Here is a 19,449-nt window from a genome sequence, read left to right as displayed (position 1 = left end):
AATTTGCTAAAATGCCCCAGAATGACGCAGAATAGCCACTGCAACACAACACAGCTAAACGGAGGAGTTCCCTTTATATCAAACGTCACTTAAGGGATGAGATCAAAGCCTCATTAAACCCAGTTCCAAGAACTGCTTATCCTGGTGTATTGTGTCCACAGCATGAAGCTTCTCATCCCACACCAGTCAGCTTCACAGTTCAACTGGGCCGTGGAAAAAGCAGAGGCCAAATGGTGAATAAAATTTCACTTATATTTCAAGGACTAAAACCTTTTCACTGAGTAGAGGTTTCTAAAACAAGGTTTGTTAACATCACACCAGACTTTAAATGGCAGGGCAGGAAGCCAAAAGCAGAGGTTCTCCACTGCTGGGTGGCTCATCAGGGCTAAGTGCCTCCTGGAGCTGCCTGCTACCTTTACGTTAGTGTTCTACACTTACTGCATCCCATCCCCTGGGCAAGCTGAAACCTGGGCCCCTACCCTTCTCTCACTGAATTCTGCTTTTCTCAAAATTCATGTGGCTGGTGCCTCTTTTAAAAATGAAGAATTTAATGCAATCTAATACTCTTGGGTTCAGAACTCTTGGAAAGGGGGAGGGAAATCCCATTTCAATTATAAAGACATTCTTATTTGAATATACGAAAATAAGGTAGTTCTGGCAAGGTAACACATAATACAACCTGTCTTCTTATAGAAAGAAACACCAAAAGCTGGAGTGAGCCAAGGGGAGAGGCTGGTTAACTGTCTTTGGGAAGGGCAGTGGGCAAGGGGGCAAGGGAAGGGACACTGCTGGGACTGAATGCTTGTGTCCCCCAGATTCCTATGTCAAGGCCCTGACCCCAGTGTGACAGGGTCAGGATGGGGAGACTTTGGGAGGTAACTGGGTTTAGATGGGGTTGTGAGGGGGAGTGTCCTTTGGGATCAGAAAGGGTCATCAGAGTGCTCTCTCCGAGCACACAGAGGAGGCGGCCGTCTGCACGTGGGAAAGAGGGCTGTCATCGAGGGCCTGATCTACCGGCATCTTGACCTCAGATGTCCAACCTCCAGACTGCGCAAAATTAATGCTATTTAAGCTGCCCAGTGGTGTGGGGCAAATACTGTGACTATGGAATCTGCCCACTCAGAACTGAAAGGCTCACAAATAATAACTTGGGTTTATTTCTAAATCTTAAATTTATAAACAGAAAGTGTTGATAAAACCTTCTGAGGTGTGCCTGGTGGTGCCAGCAAGGAGGTTTTCTGGCATCAGAGAAGGAGGGCTCCTTCCGATCTCATGACCTGTTTATTAAATGGTGAGCCGTTCACATTCAAAGGGAATCCCTCAGAAGAAATGTCACACACACACTGAGCTCTGGCACCTTAACCAGAACTCACTCGACTCACTGAGATACACACGCTTAATCAATAATACTAGTGTGCTAGAAGGGTTAGTGACAAGAGACTTAGAAAAAAGCATTTTTTAACCACAATTAAAAAAAAAAAAAGGAAGAAAGAAAGAAGTTGTAACAAGTTAACAAAATCAACCATTTCACTTGGCTTAAATAGAAAAATCTCAGAAAAGCCTCCTAAAGAGAGCCACAACAGGGAAATCCTTGTTTCTAGATGCCTCTCTCACTAGAGTCAATCACAATTTTCAGACTGATGACTACTGATGGTTTTTATCAACTACCAGCGGCCTGCTCCCTCTCGTTTCCTTAGAGAATTTCCCATCTTTAGCAACCACGGGAGTTGGTCTGACCCCGCCATGACACCCTGACCCACAACCCTGCTTACAAACACTGTCCACACACTGGATGACATGGATGCAGAAGAAACTCGAAACCAGTGAGCACGTTCACTAAACAAACTCTGCCTCCCAAGCACGGGGCTGGAGTACTCGCATGGCTCAGGACGGGTCTACAAGAGCTGCCGCCACCTCCCTGACAGCTGAGGCACGAAGCTCCGGTAACACGCGGCAAAAGGGGCAGGGGCCGGGCTCTTCCCGTTCGGGCTCCCTCAGCAGGCTGACCAAATCGACTGAGATCTGGTCTGAGGAGGTAGGGAAGGAGGTCGACACCACCATCCTTTAAACTTCCAGATTAACAGTATATTAGAGTTAACCAGAATTCAGCCTTCTTTCAGAAATTACTGTAAGATTTATAAAATTATCTTCTGTAGACATCAATTTTTATAACTTGTTCAAAAAGTTTTCATGGTTTTTTCTGATTATAAGAATATGTGTTTTTATATTAAAAATTCAAGTAATTAAAAAAATACATGTTCCTGCAATTTCACAGGAAATTTTAAAAAGGTATCAATGAGATGGTTCTGTGGATGTATTTACGCCAGGGTTTAATTCTCTTTGCATTCATGTACAAATGCTTCTTTTCTGTCTCAACAGAAAAGGACAGGACATACCTCTAGTTGGCTTCCTAACCTGTTCTCCCATGTGTGTCAGGGCCTCTCGGTGGTGGATGCACTGTTCTCTTTCAGCTCTTCTAGTAGCCGCATAGTGTCCTGTCACACGGTCAGTATTCTGACAGTCAACCCATCCCTACCGGAGAGTATGTAGGCTACTGCCTTCTTGTTTTTGCTTTAATAAGCAATACAATTAAAATTCTTTACAAATAATCTTTGCATATTTATCTAATTATATCTGCCCTTTCACATCCTTATCACTACTACTGTAAATGCACAACTGAACTGATAAGACAGCCACCACCAAGGTCAAGCAGAGGATCGTGACCAGCACCCCACAAGGGCTCTGCTAGGATGCTCATCTGATTCCCAGACTGAGCCACTCTCTTCCTGCTATCTAACTTCTCCTGCAGTTTTACCGCAGTGTAGTATCCGGGTTCAGAACCAGTGTGTGATGAGGATGGCTGTTCTTTGCTCATCTGCACTATAGTACTCAGGAGTAAGAACAATTTACTTACCCATTTAACTGCTGAGGAATATCTAGGATTATTCCCAGTTATGAATAATTCTGCAATGAATATTTACATGTGTGCCTTTATATACACTCAGGAGTGGGACAACTGGGCCATCAGCAATACATGTCTTAATTTTTAGTAATTAACGCTGATCTATTTCTAAACTGGGTGCAGCAATCTACATATACCAGCACCATGGTGTATGAGGGCTCCTGGTACTCTACATTCTCGCCAATGCTTGGAATTATTGGGTGTTTTAATTTTTGCAAATCTGGTAAGTATACAATTTCTCCTCTCAGAAAGGCCTGTTCAACCTTTCAATCCATTTTTCTGTTTAACTGCCTATTTCTTGTGGATTTATGGAAGTTCTTTAAATCTTCTGGACACTTTTCCTTGTAGGTTAGAGATGGGGGCATGTTTCCATTCCCAGGGCTGGTGGTGTCTTTGAATAAACTGGGATTAACCCTCTTAATTTGAAGTAGTCAAATTATTAATCTTTTCTTTTTGCATTTACACTTTCAATGACCTAAATTCTTCCCTACACCAAGATCATAAGGATTCTTCTATATTAGCTCCTAAAAGATACACAGTTTTGCTTTTCATATTTAGATCTCTAACCCATCTGAAATTGGGTATTTGTGTCCCGGGGTCCAACTTCGTTGTTCTCTATGTGGCTCACCAATTTACTCATCTAATTTTGCACCAATATCCCCAGTGTATTGGTTAATAAAGTTTAAAATAAATCTTAGTATCTGATGTATTAGAGAATGGGTTAGCAAACTTTTCTACAAAGGCCCAGATGGTAAATAGTCAGGCTGTGTGAACCACATACAGTTGTCCTTATTGCATATTCTTCTTCCTCATTTCCAAGTCTTAAAAAATGTAAAAAGCACTTTTAACTAGGGATCCAAACAAAGTAAGCCACATTTAGGTTAGCCTGCAGGCCACAGTTTGCTGACCTCTGTGAAGAGGAAGTCCCTCCCCCTTTATTCTTCTTCAAAAGTAGCTTGACATCATTAATCCTCAGGGAAAAGCGAATCAAAACCACAGTGAGAAAAATAAAACAAAGCTGGAGGACTAACACTTCCTGATTTCAAAACTTACTACAAAGCTATAATAATCAAAACAGTGTGTTACTGGCGTAAGGACAGATACTGGGTCAATGTAGGAGAACTGGGAATCCAGAAACAAACTCAAACACGTACGACAAATTGATTTTTGTTGAGGATGCCAAGACCACTCAACGGGGAAAGAACAGATGTTCAACAAATGGTGCTGCAACAACTCAATGTCCACCTGCAGAGGTCGGAGGCCTACCTCTACCCCTACCTTACTCCATATACAAAAATGGGGCAACAACAGAAATACAAGAGAACAGCCTAAATATAAGAAAAGAACATCCGTAAGTAAACCTTCTTGATGTTGGACTGGGCAATGAATTCTCAGATTTGACACCAAAAGCATGACCAAAAAAATAAAACAGATAAATTGGTCTTCATCCTGATGTTTCAAACCCTCCATCTGGAATCACTTTTCTCTTGAAGTGTAGTCTTTATGGTTCCTACAGTGAGAATTTGCTGATGATCAACTTTTTCTGTTTGAGAATGTCTCTAATCTGCCCTTAATTTTATAGAACTTTAGGTTAGGATGGATGGTCCTGACTTAAAAAAAGGTTTGACTTAACCATTTTCAACTTTATGATGGAGCAAAAGTGATACACATTCAGTAGAAACTGTATTTCAAATTTTCAATTTTGATTTTTCCTCAGGCTAATGATATTCGGTGTTGATTCTCTCTTGGGCAGCGGGCAGGGCAGCGAACCAGAGCTGCCAGTCAGCCACCTGATCACAAGGGTAAACAATTGACACATTTACATCCATTCTGCCACCCTATGGCCATTCCACTTTTCACTTTCAGTACAGGATTCAATAAATTACATGCTACAATTCAACACTTTACTATAAAATGGGCTTTGTGTTATATGATTTTGCCTGACTGTGCTCTAATGTAGTGTTCTGAGCATGTTTACGGAAGGCTAGGCTAAGCTTTGATGTTCGGCAGGTTAGGTGTATTAAATGCATTTTCAACTTATACTCTTAATTTACAATGGGTTTGTGAGGATGTAACGCCACCATAAACTGAGGAAGATCTGTAGTTATACTCTCTCGTTGGCACCACCTCAAAATGTCACTCATTCTTTCTGGCTTCTGTGGTAGCTTTTGGGAAAAAGCTGTCAATCTGTCACTCCTTGAAAGTTGATCTCTACCCTTTTCTGTAGATGCTTTTAGGATTTTTCTGTCTGGTTTTTTGAAGTTTCATTATATGTCTAGCTATAAATTCTTCTTTGTTAATCTTGCTTGGGACTTACTGGGATTCTTGATCCTCTGATTTGCTGTGTTTTATCAGCCATTATCTTCTAATACTGCCTCTGCCCGGTCTTCCTCCTCTTTTGCTGCTTACATGTACGAGACCTCTCCCACCTATCCTCCATACTGCTCAACCTGTCTTTTATATTCCTCTATTTTTGTCTCTCTTTTCTACATTCTTGGAAACTTTCTTCTAATACTTCTAGTTTATTATACACTCTTTTATTGGGTTCAAATTACTGCCTAACATCTCCATTGGGTTAATTTTTGCTTTTTTGTTATTTATAGAAGTTCTAGCTTGATTTTTAAAAATATGTTATATCACTTTTAATATTTTCTGTTTTTTCATGAAGATATTTTCTAACTTTTATTTCTTTAAACACATTAAGCATAGTTGTTTGGATCTATTTCTGCTGTGTGTTCTTTTCTTTCCACTCTAGGCATTTTGCTTTGTTTCCTCATGACTTTGGCTATCTCTGTGATGACTCCCAACCTTAAAAACATCATTTCTGGGGAGTCTCCAAGGTTTAGGATTAAAGTATCTTCTCCAGGGAGTGTGTCCACTTGCTCTACCAGGCACTTGGACACACTATGTGTTTGTCATCACTTTAAAATTCAGAGCATTGGGGTTTCTTGGACTGCTCTCGTGAATCTGGGTGACAAGTCCCCAGGGAAGCCTACCCACAGCTGGGTTTTCCTCTGCTTCCTCTCCCTTCCCTGTCCTGGCTTAGCTGCCAGGCGATACTCTCGGCTCGGCTCTCCTCTTTTGAGGGTTTCCTTTCAGTACACCTGTACCCTTTGGGGTCCCAGCTCATTACAGCAGAGTCTCCTACCAGATTCCTCAATTTTGGCAATCTTACATTTCTACCTCCTTTTGAGATTTTGAAAAACCTGTCAAAATGGTTTATGGTTTAGATCACCAACATGTCAGGGATAGAAAGCTGCAGGGGCTCTGCTCCTCTCTCATGGTTCTCTCCCTCTCATTGTTTGGCCTGGTGACTCTTTATAGATTTGTCAGCCCTTAAATGCTTTCACAAAGTCACTTGTAACATTTTAAATTATTTTCAGCAGAAGTCTCTGGAAAACTAGTCCACTGTAATTAGAAGCCAGAAACCTTATAATTATTGCTTTAGGATAAATACAATGGATTATAGTATGGATTACTGCCAGAGGGTGTAACACTCATTTTTTGACACAAAATGAGAAACTGAATCACTTTACCTGCCTGCCTGCCACCTGGGTATGAGAATCCCCATTTTCTAGGACCCAATCAATCCTGGGTATTATGCTCGGTGATCTCTACCAATCTGACTGACAGCTACCTCACTGTTGCTTTAGTTTGCATCTCCATGGCCAGTGCAAGGCAGTGATCAGCTGCCATCACTTACTGATGCACAGGAGCCTCTCATGCAGGCTGCAGCTCTACATGCTCTCTTAACATGCAAAGAATACCTTCCATACAAGCAGCGATTTCCCCCCCTAATTTGTCATTTGCCTTTTAACTTTGTGCTAACTTTAGACATGCAAAAGTTAAAAACGTTTACTCAGTCAAATTCATTATTCTTTTCCTTTAGGGTTTCTGGTCTTGTTATCATGTGGAAAATACCATTATTAATTCTACACAGAATATATCACATTTCCACCCTAGGCTATTATGTCATGGGTTCAGAAACCCTCCAGATGTAAAGATCTGTAGCAACATTTTTCACAAGGATTTATGTTAAAATACGTAACACTTCTTTTTTCCCCCTAAGGGACTAGATTTTTAGAGGCTTGTAAGTATATAATACTATTCATGATTAATGAAATGAAGGGGAAAGGCCAACAGCCTAAAGCAGGACACGTAAGTCTCTCACCCGTACAGGATCCAAGAATAGCAAATACCTCAGCTTCCTGCTTCTGTGTTCTCAGGCAAGAGCCACCCCTCCAGAGCTGGGATCAGGACCCACACAAGCCTTCAAAGGCTCGGACTACTCCAAGCGCTGCATTTTAATCTGGGAGAGGCCATCCATTAGCTTGTTCACTGCAGGCAAACTTCTTCAACTCTCAGACCTCAACTCTCAAACCATCTCTACAAGTTAGGAGGGTTTGGTTGCAGGACTTCTCAAGTCTCTCTGACTTTAACAGTAAGTTTTAGGAAGGCTGAGATTTCCCCCTCTATCACAGTATGAAAGTCAATGTAGTTTGCAAGATTAAAACACACACACAGGAACAAACCAAAACTAAGAATGCAATCTCTGGTCTTCGAGTATCTGAAATAGAACTGTTTTCTCTTAGAAACCATTCACTGATTTCTGATGTTTCTGACTTACCCTGTAAGATAAAAAAAAAACCAACACTCTCTTTGTATATACATATGTACATATGCACATTTGTCTACCTGTATGTAGTGAGGTAAACTGTGGCACCTCCCTCCCACAGGCGCTACTCAGAAATGAAAAGGTGTACTGTTGACACACGCATCACCTTGGATGGACCTCAAGGGCATCATGACGAGACATGAGATACCATTCTATTTACACGCTATCCCCCAGATGAAAAAAATCTGAGAGATGGAGAACAAATCAGCGGTCGCCAGGGTGAAGGTAATGGAGGAAGCGGGGTCATGACTGTAAAGGGACAGCAGGAGGAGGGTCTCTGAGATGGCAGAGCAGCTCTGGGTCAAGTGTGGTGGTGGTTACATGAATCTACACATGTGATAATACGGCACAGAAACACACATGCATAGTACCCAAGTCAGTTTCGTGGTTTCCACGTTATACTCTAGTCCCGTGAGATGTAAACATTGGGGAAAAATAGGTGAAGAATGCCTCTCTCTATCTTTGTAATTTCCTGTAAATCTATAATTATTTCCTGTAAATCTATAATTAAAAAAGGTGTTAGAAAAAATGAGCACCTGATGGTAGACTAGTACGAATCAAACTTGTTCCCAACAGAAAAACAGAGAAAACAAAGGTGTCAACTCACAAAAGAACAAATATAAATGGCTAATAAACATATGGAAAGAACAAATAATCGTGGAAATTTGTACTTATCAGGCTGGTGAAAATTTAAGAAAAGTAAAACTAGCATGGCTGAGGGTGTGTGGGAAATGCCCTGGTTACTGGATGAGGTGGTGAGACTTGCTGCCGTCAGTTTTTACAAATTAAACCCATTTCAGAACTCTCAATTGCTGCTTGGGTCTCTAAGCCACTACAAGCTTGCCCTCCTCCATCAGGATTCTTACTTTCCGCCTCCCCATCTGAGGACCTGAAGGAAGCAAAGGGTAACCCACCGACTGCCCACAGAATGGGCACAGATGGCCAGTCCCTGGCAGAGAGAACGCACCCTGTAGCGAGAAAGTGCAAGATGCATTCAGATGGCTGTGGTCCTGCAGGCTATGCGATCCAGGGACTGCCTCCAGACACAGGGCAGTCGGCAGGCCCCTCACAAAGCGGAGCATGGGACTCTCCCTGGGTGTCCTAAATTTAAAATACAAAGTAAAACACTGGGCTCAAAATCACTATCAGGGCTGATGCTAAGGGAATCCTTAGAGTGGACTGGTGGTGGGGCTACCAGCCCCAAATGCTCCTGCAAACCGGGACAGGCCTGACCACTTCTCACCACCTTGATCACTATCACATGATCTCAGCTACCATCACCTGCCAGCTGGATCACTGCAAAAGCTCCCAAAGGGCCTGCCTGTGCTACTGAAAGAGCTGCCAAAGTGATCCTAACATGTCAGTCACACCATGTCACTCCTCTGCCCAAAGCCCAAGTCCTTCCAGTGGCCCTCTGCCCATTCCCCCCAGCTGTCCGCTCCCACCCCAAGGCCTTGGCACCTGCCACTCTCTGGGGTGGGAGCACTCTTCCCAGGACACCTGCCGGGCCTGCTTCTCCCATGCCATCACTGTCAGAGCTCTCAAATGCCACCCAGGGGTCTGCTTGCATTAGTTAGGGCTCTACGCAAATACATAGGCTTAAACAATATGGGCTGTGTGCCTGTGCCATGCTCTGTCAGTTCCACAGGTGAGTCTGTGCTGGCCACCCAGGCCCTCCACGCTGGTTAGTCCACGGGAAGCAGAGAGACTGGGGAGGCATGCCAGTCATTTTAGGAGCAGACTGAGAACTCAGTCCCCACCACAGAGAGGGCAGCAATGTAGCCTGGCTTTGGGGCCACATTCTCAGCTTGAGTATCATGAGAGAAGGGGAAACAGGTGGGAGAACTAAGAATCTGAAGGAGCCTCCCGTGTTTATCCACCTCGGCTCCCCCTCAACATTATCCATCCCAGTTCTCTGCCTATTTGTCTCTAACACACATATGACAAGGGCTCGTGCATGCATGTGTACACATGCCTAGGACCAGTGCCTGCCACCTCTGATCAGAAAGTTGGCTCCACATGGGCAGGGATTTTTGGTTGGCTGTTCACCACTATTTCCCTGGTATTGATAAGCATGCCTGATGCATAGTAGATGCTCCATAAGTATTTGCCGAATGAATGAATTCCATAAAATTGAAAAAGACACACACAAGACTGGAAGGACAGTTGTGAGGTGTCGCCATCAGTCCAGATATAATATATCACAGATAAGATGTTCTGTGCTATTATAAATGCCTCCTTATTCAACAAGGGAGAGTTAAAATAACTGACAAACCCAACTTTACCCTCCCTGGGGGCCGCACTAAGCACTACCCCCTGTCACACCAGAGGCAGAAAGGTCCTGCTGCAGCCCTGCTCTGTCCCTCCTCCTCAGCACTGACACACTGGCTGAGGACCCACACTTAGCTGCCATGCTGAAGGTGCCACCACGTGCCCAGGTTCCAGCCACGGACATGCTGGATGATGGTACCTGCAGGAAGAAGCCCTGAAAGGCAAAGGGTGGACCCTTCTTCCACTGCCTTGTCCTGGTTGATGGCTGAGGAAAGGAGCCACGTGGCAGGACACCAGAAAGGGCTAGACGGAGACCTAAAGCCATACCTGTCCTGGTTCTCTCTGACCTTCTGTCATATGAGAGGGAAAGTCACTGCTCCTTTGGGTTTTCATCCATCCCATCCAGCCAAACTTCACAGTAGCAGTGCAGATACCCAGGGATACCTACACCTGGTACGAACAGCAGGGGACATGATTGTTTCTCAGTAGGAAGGTTCTTTGAAATGTTACAATTATGCCACAAGAAACGTGAGGAGAAGGCGCTGTCCTGGTTGTGCTTTCCGGGGTTTCCTGTCTCCTGCTGCTCTAAACCCTTAGACTATGGCACTTAAAAAGTCAAGACATCGGACACGGTGACAGCAGAGCGAGGAGAAAAGGCAAAGGACTGCAGCCACACAGGTCTGTGGCTGTGCCAGGCAGCCTGGGTAAAGCTCCTATGGGTCGGAGATGTGGCCAGGCTAGCAGCAGAGCCTTCAGACTCAGGGGAGATGCCCTGTCACCCCAAACAGTGGTGGGCATGCCCTGCCACTCGCCAGGTCTTACTGCTAATCAGCCAGCTGCCATGACTGCAGCCCCCCAGAGGCCGACAGGAGCACCCGCAACCCCAGCCCCCTGCTCTCCTCAAGGACAGAGCCCCGGGCTCAGACAGACCACACCACTCAGGACAATTCACCTCGTGTCCTGGGGCCTCAAAAAAGTTACAAAAAGCCACTGTAGCTACAAATGCCCGCATTTCCCATCCAGCCTGGCCCTCCTGCCTTCGAAGCACATCAGGACAGCTGGGGAGGCCTTTGGGAAATCAGGCGAAACGGCGGCAGGGAAGGGCAGTAGGTTCCTAGTAGCCTGGCCCATGGGGTCGGCCTTTGGAAAAGACACTGGGCCTGTTTTTTCTAAGAGGATGGAACAACCACACAGCCTAAGCTGATTTTGTTTCAGGAATGGAGAGGGAATCTGGGGCATGACCGTGTCCTGGAGCTTTCCCAAAATCCATCCCAAGCCTGAAAACACGTAAATACGTTTTCACGGCCCTTAAAAAGCACACATCCCCTGACAAGGAACAGAGGGGCGAGGCAGTTGTGCCTATGGAGCTAGCCTGTAGACCTCAGCAATCCTGAAGCCCAGACATCACAAACACTGAGCACGCCTAATGACAGACAGGGATTTTAGGTTTGGAGCAAGGCTGGCCAGTCCAGTCACTCTTTATAGTTAGCATGTCGCTAAGCCAAAAGGTAATTTTCCTCTTGAAACCACTTGGTCTGGCAGCATCCACACACACACACAACGACGGGGGATGATTTTCCTCCACATCTAACACTCAGCCCATGCCACAGCCTCTCCTGGCAGCCTCTGCAAGGCCACGGAGACCTAATTCCCACCTGCACGACAGGAAGATAAACGCCTCTAATAGCAGAGCTACCTGACTCCTGGGAACCGGGGAACACTGTGCCATCAACAGAAAACTCCTCCTCTCAACTGAGCCTCCACCTGCGTCTTCTGAAGCAGAAAGGGTGCAGCGCGATGCCCTGCCACTCAAGTAACTCCAAGGACATAAAAAATGACTCCCAATTCAGTGAACTTTGTTAACATCCAAGAAGTGAAGTGAAGAGTATCCGAGGAGAGGAAGAACCACCTGCAGCAATCCACGTGTGCCAGGTCTCCCCAGCACCTGACCCACAAAGGCGCAGCCCCCGGGCCTGAGGACTCTGTATCCCAGGTACCCAGTCCTCTGAGCAAGAAGGACAAGTTACTAAATGCAGCTGATTGGCCGTAATTTCCAGGGTACATCATGCAAAGCAACAAATGGCTCCATTTACTCAGGTGATTCTTGACTTACTATGTCCCTGCTCACATGGCATGTTTGGAGAGAAGTCTGATCATGTAGAGGACAGTAACGAGATGACAAACAAAGAGTCATGCCAGTGATCAGTGAGGAAGAAACTGATACCAGTAAATCGTAAGCCCTGAGAACCTGCCCTGGTTCAAGTTCTCAGCCTCTTAACCAGAACTTGTACAGGAGCCCACCACGCGGCCTTGGTTTGCAATCTTGCCTTCTTTCCTTCCACCTTTGCACTGTTGACAGTGATTTCTGGAAAAACTGCAGATCGGAACTGCAATTTTCTGCTTTAAATACCTCAGTGGCTCCTATGCTTACAGGTAATTCCATGCTGCCCCATGGCCTATGTGGCCCCTCCACCCCCACCACTGAGCAGCCTGCGGCGTGCACACCCTGTCCGGGGCCGAGTGCCCCTCTCCACAGTGGACAGGCTAGGGATGGGGCACTAACACGGGTCTAAGTGGCCGTGGCAACTGTGCAGCCCCGCTGCTCTGTTGGTGGTGAGACCACCACAGGGTGGGTCTGACCACAGCCGAGCTGGCACAGAGAAATGGGCAGAGTGCCTGTCTCAGCCTCTATCCCCGGATGGTTAGGTCCCTTTCCAGTCAGGCTGGTCTGAGTTGGGACTTCCATTACTCGCGTGTGCAAGCCACCCAACTGAAGCAGGGCCTCAGCGTGCCTGCCCGCCCTCCAAATAGGGAGCTCCTGCGGTGCCCGGTGCCTCGCAAACTCGAACCTCTTTTGTTCCCTGTGTACTTCACTCCCCACTGCCCCTTGGTCCATGCCTACCTCATCATCAGAAATCTCCAAAAGCATCTCCCTGACCCCTACTTGCCAGGTAGAGTCACATACTTTCCCTGTATGCCTAACGTAGCCTGTATACTCCTCAAACATACTTCTTTGTACCTTTTTTTTGCAGTTATTTGTTGGCATTGTGTCTATCTTACCAGCTTTATGAGGAAACTGGACTTAACCTCAGCATAGACCCTGGTCCACAGAAAGGGCTCAGTGAGACAATGCTCACCACACTGCCCAGCATGGGGGACAATGATGTGCAAATTCACGGTCCCCATCAGTGCTGGAATTATACGCAAAATACAACGGATACACTTGTGTGTACCAGGCTAATTAACTAGACACTCAAAAGAAGTAATAGCAGATAAATCATGCTAATATTATCTACATGCTGTGCTATAAGTACATCAGTTCATGACAATTTGCAAAATGTGTTTAAAAAATTCAAAATTCTCTTTTATTAGGAAAAGGGCATATAGGTTGGCAATATTTATATTGGTTATACCTATGAGGAAACCTCTATTAGTGTCTTGCTATGTCTCACTTAAATGTATTTCAAAAGATAAAATCTATCACAGCAAGGCTAATTTTTCTCCTTTTCTTAAAGCCACAGAGGTTGTATCAAACCCTCTGTCTAAACAGCAGTGGCCATCACTGAGCACACAGGAATGGTCCCCTCCTGCCCCACAGACTAACCCTGTACCCCAGAAGGCAGCCACCAGACATGCCCTTATTCCTCTCTGTTTCTGCCTATGCCTGGATGATGAGGAAAACCGAGTCGGCACAGGGGATAGGAAAACCCTGACACCTGGCTGACAGCAGCCCTCCAAAGGGCTGGTCCTCACCACTGACGGTCAAAGGCTCCAGCCCCGTCACCCGTAGAGGAAAGGCAAAATGTAAGTTGTTGAGACATTGTCCTGGAAAGGTTTTTGACACTGAGAAGAAATTTATAGCAAAGAGAAGCCAGAATCCTCCTGAAGATGGGGGAGGCTGTGGGGCACTTGTCACACTGGGCTAAGATGCTTCTATTCTTTACAGTTGCTGTCATTGTATATCTTGACAGTTATGACTGTTAAAGGTTTACTGTCAAGCTGTTTTAGCAAAATGCTCTATATTTTGCTAAAATAAAAAGAAAAATACAGAGAAGTATAAAAGTATGGGAACAGCAGACACTCATATACACACTACCAAGTAAACAAGGTAAACAGTGTCCTATCTGCTTTGGGTCATTGCCTTTAACATACACAACTGGCAGGAAGAGCACACCTGCCTGGCAGCCGTACCTGCACAGCCAGCTGTTGGAAGCTGCAGCCTTGTGCTGGGCATGTGCCAGGTGGGGGCTGCACGAGAAGCTCTCTAGGGGCAGGCTTATTTTTGGTCTCGCTCTGCATCCCTAGCACAATAAACAGTGCTTGGCACACAGAAAGTGCCCCACAAATGTTTAATGCATGCATGAACAAATGTAGGGAGAAATATGCAGACTGGCCTTTCTGGCCCAAGGTCTTCATAGTGATTCCTCAAAAGATGGCTGTGAGCAAGCCATAACCTCTCTGGAAAGGTTGGGTCTGTTTCCATATCTGCAACCACACAAGGCCTGACTTCCGCAGCCAGGAGGTCCCTGCAATGCCACATCCCGTGGAGGGAGGCAAAGGATGGAAGTCTTGACAACACTATCCCGATACACCGCTGGCCTAGACGCAACACGCTGAACACTAGCAAACAACCAGCTCTGGGTGCTTGTGTTTCCTTCTCTGGTGCCTCCTCAATCAACAGCAATTTCCATACAAGCTCAGAATGGACCGTGGAATCTTCTTTCCAAGACCATATGAGCTTATGAAGAAAAAGACTTAACCCCAATTTCACACTTAGATATTAACTTGTATTCTCTAGTTGCTTCTGATATTCCTGCCCTTCAGAAGATAAAAATTTCCTTTCTATGGCAACTGCATCTTCTAATTCTTCTGACTCTTTCACCTTAATTTCTTTTTATTGAAGTGTAGTTGACATACAGAATTATACTTGTTTCAAGTATACAGCATAGTATTCAACATTTATACACATTATAAACTAATCACCATGACAAATCTAGTTACCATCTGCCACAATACAAAGCTGTTACAGCATTATCAACTATATTCCTTATGATGTACAATATATTATATGTACATCCCCATGACAAACATATTTTATAACCGGAAGCTTGTTCCTTTTAATCCCCTTCACCTATTTCTCTCCCCCACTCAGTCCTCTCCTTTCTGGCAACTGCCAGATTGTTCTTGGTCACCTTAGTTTTTAGAGTTGGCTTGAGAAAGAATGTGAAAATGAAAACAGGTTATAAAAGTGTCATCTGTAAGAACCACCAGTGGATTAAAATGAGTGGGCAAAGCTTGAGGAGAAACAGGACACTTGGATAGTCTCACAGTATCGTCCCCAAATGCCTATTAGTAACAGAGAACTACAGTGATTTACAGTGGAGAAACCTGGAGAGCACCGCCTTAACCACATGATCAAGGCTCACGCCCCCAGGCACGGGGCACATCAACAGCATGGACCCCGATATGATGCTCTGCATGGCGGAACATCACTTCTGTGGTTTTCTTGCCAGAAACACGGTCTTATTCTAATGTTGAGAAAACACCAGACAAACCCATACAGGGACATTCTAGAAAACAAGTGATTAGTGTTCTTTACAAGTGTCATGGTCATGAAAATCAAGGTAAGGCTAGGGCCTTCCCAGGATCAGAGGAGATGGAGATGAGGGGGCTAAACTCCACGAGGGTCCTGAGCCAGGTCCTGTTGCCTAAGGAGGACTCTAGCAGAGAAGGGCCAGTTCTGCATGGTGTCTGTAGTTTAACTACTAAGCATGCCAGCATCGACGTCCTGGTTTTGGTGACAGAGCTCTGGTTGTGTAAGACATGAGTGTTTGAGGGGAGGATGGAGTATATGCAGACTGAACTGGAAGGGTCATCAGGCAGACAACGCAGAGCCTCAAATAAATTAGAAAAATACAAAGCACTTACAGAAAACAGTGGTAGAAGACATGAACAGGCATTGTCCAGAAAAGAAAACACATATAACCAATTAATGTAATCAGGGAAATGTCAGTTAAACTGTAAGGACACACTATTAAAAATTTTAAAGTCGAGTGACACCAAATACTAGTAAGAACAAGAGCAAGAAACACTTGTTTCTACTCCTGGTAGAAGCATAGCTGGTACGATACTTTGGAAAATAACTGGACACATCTTGTCTATTTGGAGGGGCAACCTGACCCCACAGTGTGCGTCCCAGGGAAACCTCTGCATGCGTGCATCTGGAGACACAGGAGGGAGACCACAGCAGTTTTGTTTGTAAAAGCAAACACGGCAACCATTGCAAAGTGTGCCTACAAGAGGATGCCTGAATGCCAGTGTGACCACATCAGAGGGGCATGCGGCAGCAGCAGGGGAAGAAGTGCAGAAACGCATGTACGTGAATCAACTTCCAAAACGCAGGTCACAGAAGAAGATATGCAGTATGAAACCACTTAAGATGAGGTTTGAAAACAGAGAAAACTCAAGACTCCATGATTTAAAAATAAATACACAATATGGCAAAACCATACAGAAAGGCCAGGGGCTGAAGCCTCAGGGCCCTGGTTCTCAGGGCACAGGGGTGAGGAGGAGGTAGTGTTCCTGGATCCCCTGGGCATGCACGGGTGTCAGCTGGGTACAGCAAGGGAACAAAGTGGAGGAGTTCAGATGAGCTTCCAAGGTGCTGATCTGAAGACTGAAGACATACATGGCTTGCCAGGCAGGTTCCATGCATTACAAGCAGGAAAGTTGTTTTAAGGAGGCACTGATTTCCTCCTATAGCACCTAAAATATTTGGGCTCCTTGAGTTACACCAATCTTTAAAATCTTAAGAATCCTGTGTATTCCTAGAACAAAAACATTTACCAAGCCTAACTGAATTGATCTTGCTCCCTCTTGCATGTTCCATTTAGATACCTTAGTTGGTCCCCAATATGTATTTTTATTGTTGAATATTAGGATTTCCAGCAATTACAGTTTGCCTGTACTTTCATTGAATTTTTAAGGAAATTCTACTAATGGTCAAAACTAATTGTGACACATGAGCATGTAGGCCAGAGAGAGGGCTCACTCACCAGCTGGAACTCGCTCCTCCGGCTGAAGGCCTCCCTGATGCCCGAATCCCGCCAGAGAGCGCTCAGAGCAGGCACGTACAGCTGGAAGGTGGCGGGCTCCACAGGCTGCCCTGCCTTGTTCTCAAAGGCCATGAGGAACATCCCATGCTTTTCATTTTCAGAATACTGCCAAGGAATGCCAAGCTTGTCCCGTGCATCAACGAGAACCCTTGAGCCCTAGGAAATAAAAGAAAGAGAAAGGGTTTGATGGTGCCCTGGAGACCAATCACAACACAGGACCCCAACATGCCATCGTCTGTCACAGAGCAAAAGACTCACAAGCTAGTAAATTTGCCACCAGAATTCATCTACTGGTTTGCGCTATCATGGCACCAACTCCTTAGCTACTGGCACTCCGACCGCACCCCGACAGGTGTGGACACTCCCTGCACGGCAGGGCTGGCTCTGCTATCACTCATGTGAGAAGGACCTGGAAGAGAAATCACGGAACCAGCACGGAGGGGCAACAGCTGCAGTGAGACGAAACCAACCCTGGATTGTGACTGTCAGGAGGAGACAGTGTTTTCAAACAACTGCTTTCTGCTATCTGGAACGACTGCTCTGATTGTCACTGAGATCTGGCAGCAACTCAGCTCCAGAAGGTTGCTCGTTCCAACTTGAACTCGGTGGCTGGGAGAGTTCAAACACAAACACAGGCAGTCTGCAGTCACAAGACAGGAAAGGCTAAAATGCAACAACCCACGTGGGCCGCCCGCCTACTGGACAGGAGCCGGGGTCACCGTCCAGATTTAATGCCACCATTGTCTGGGATGATGAGAAACTATTTTTCATTCTATTGCTTATTTCCTCACTGTTAAAAATAAAGCTAGTATTTTGTGCCCCTTTCTTACCTCCCAGGGTTAAAGGGATGGAGAAACAGCCCCAAATAGAACAGCAGTGGGGCCTGCATCCCAACCGTGGAAACTCCGGCTGGGTGACATGGCCTCGCCGGCAGTGAGGATGTCCAGGCCACAATCCCCAGCCTGTGCTTCCAAGTCAGCGAAACGGCACTATGGGGTAGTTTCTGAGTTTCTGGTGGGGGTTCCCAGTACTCTCCGGCACCATCAGTTCTGGGGGGAGCAGAGCAGCAGGGGCCCTGTCTGGAAAGCCCTCAGTAATTTGGAGTTGGCTGGCAGGACTGGAACAACAAGGGCAGCTCCCTGTCTCCTAGGGCAGAGAGCACCAGGACCTCACTGCCCACGTGGCACATACTTAAAAAAAAAAAAAAGCTGCTTTGTTGGAATAAAGTCACATGACATACAATTGCCCCTTTGAAAGTCTGCAGCTCAGTGGCTCTTGGTTGGCAGTTATCCTACAGAGCCTTACTTCCAACACCTGGCGTGGTAGATAAATCAATTCTGCCTTCTCCTGTCTCTGTTGTAGCATTACTTTGAGGCCCACAACTACTGTTTCTGCCTTGAACCATTCAGTGGAATGCTAACATGGCCAAAAACATCAGCCCCAATCCTCCCTTCAGACCTAGCAGGCCAGGCCGGCCAGAGATGTCCCCACGAGCTGCCTCCTAGCTTCCACACTTGTTTACTGGCAGGGACCAGGCCCGTCCTCTTGGCCCACAGACATGGGCTCAGTGCTCACTCGGGGCAAAGCACCAAGCTGGGCATCGGGGGTGGAAACAAAATGTGTATGAAGCACTGTCTGATCTCCAGAAACTGGCTGGGGAAACAGACATATGAATTTTAAAAATTAACACCCCTTCATGATAAAACTCTCAGAAAACTAGGAAGAGAAGAGAACTTCCTTAACTTCATAAAGAAGACTGACAAAAACCCTACAGCTGACATCCTAATTAATGCAGAACGAAGGAACGCTCTCCCTCCAAGATTAAGAACCTGGCTGCCCACTTTTATCACTGCTTTTCCATGAGGTAGTGGGCGTCCAGTCAGTGCGGTGACATGACGAGAACATACAAGGTACGAAGATCAGAGAGGAAAAATAACAGAGCCTACCTGCAGATGAAATGACGGCCTATGTATGAAATCCCGAGAAATCTACCAAAATCACTCCTAGAAGTCAAGTGAGTTCAACAAGGTCATTGGATAGAAAATCACCCACAGAGTCAGCTGTCCTTCCAAATACTAGTAATGAACATGTGGAAACAAATTTAAAATGCAACACTATTAACAATCACTTAAAACAGAGAAAACTTAGATATAAATCTAACAAGATACATACAGGACTTTGTACACAGAAAAATGCAAAATGTTGATGAAAGAAATCAAAGTAGATATAATAAATGGAGGGACATACCTTGTTCAAGGACTAGAAGCTGCAGCACAGTAACGATATCAGTTCTTTCCAAATTGATATATGGTCTAACACAACTTCTATAAAAGCCCCACAAGATCTTTTATGAATGCAGATATGATTATTCTAAGATTTATATGGAAAGGCACTAGATTAGCTAAAACAATTTTAAGTAGGAAAAA

The 19,449-nt window shown here is 45.4% G+C and overlaps 1 protein-coding gene across 1 annotated transcript in view; it reads right to left on the bottom strand.

Moving 5' to 3' along the window:
- The window catches only part of GNA12 (G protein subunit alpha 12), a 98,302-nt gene that overhangs the window by 40,981 nt on the left and 37,872 nt on the right, over positions 1 to 19,449 (bottom strand). The window contains exon 2 of the mRNA XM_036932882.2: positions 16,964 to 17,179. Within this exon, the coding sequence (XP_036788777.1) occupies positions 16,964 to 17,179 (216 nt within the window). The remainder of the gene's footprint in view (positions 1 to 16,963; positions 17,180 to 19,449) is intronic.

The sequence above is a fragment of the Manis pentadactyla genome, chromosome 10 (assembly GCF_030020395.1).
Source record: "Manis pentadactyla isolate mManPen7 chromosome 10, mManPen7.hap1, whole genome shotgun sequence".
Taxonomy (NCBI): Eukaryota; Metazoa; Chordata; class Mammalia; order Pholidota; family Manidae; genus Manis; species Manis pentadactyla.
This window is presented reverse-complemented; position numbering and strand designations above follow the sequence as displayed.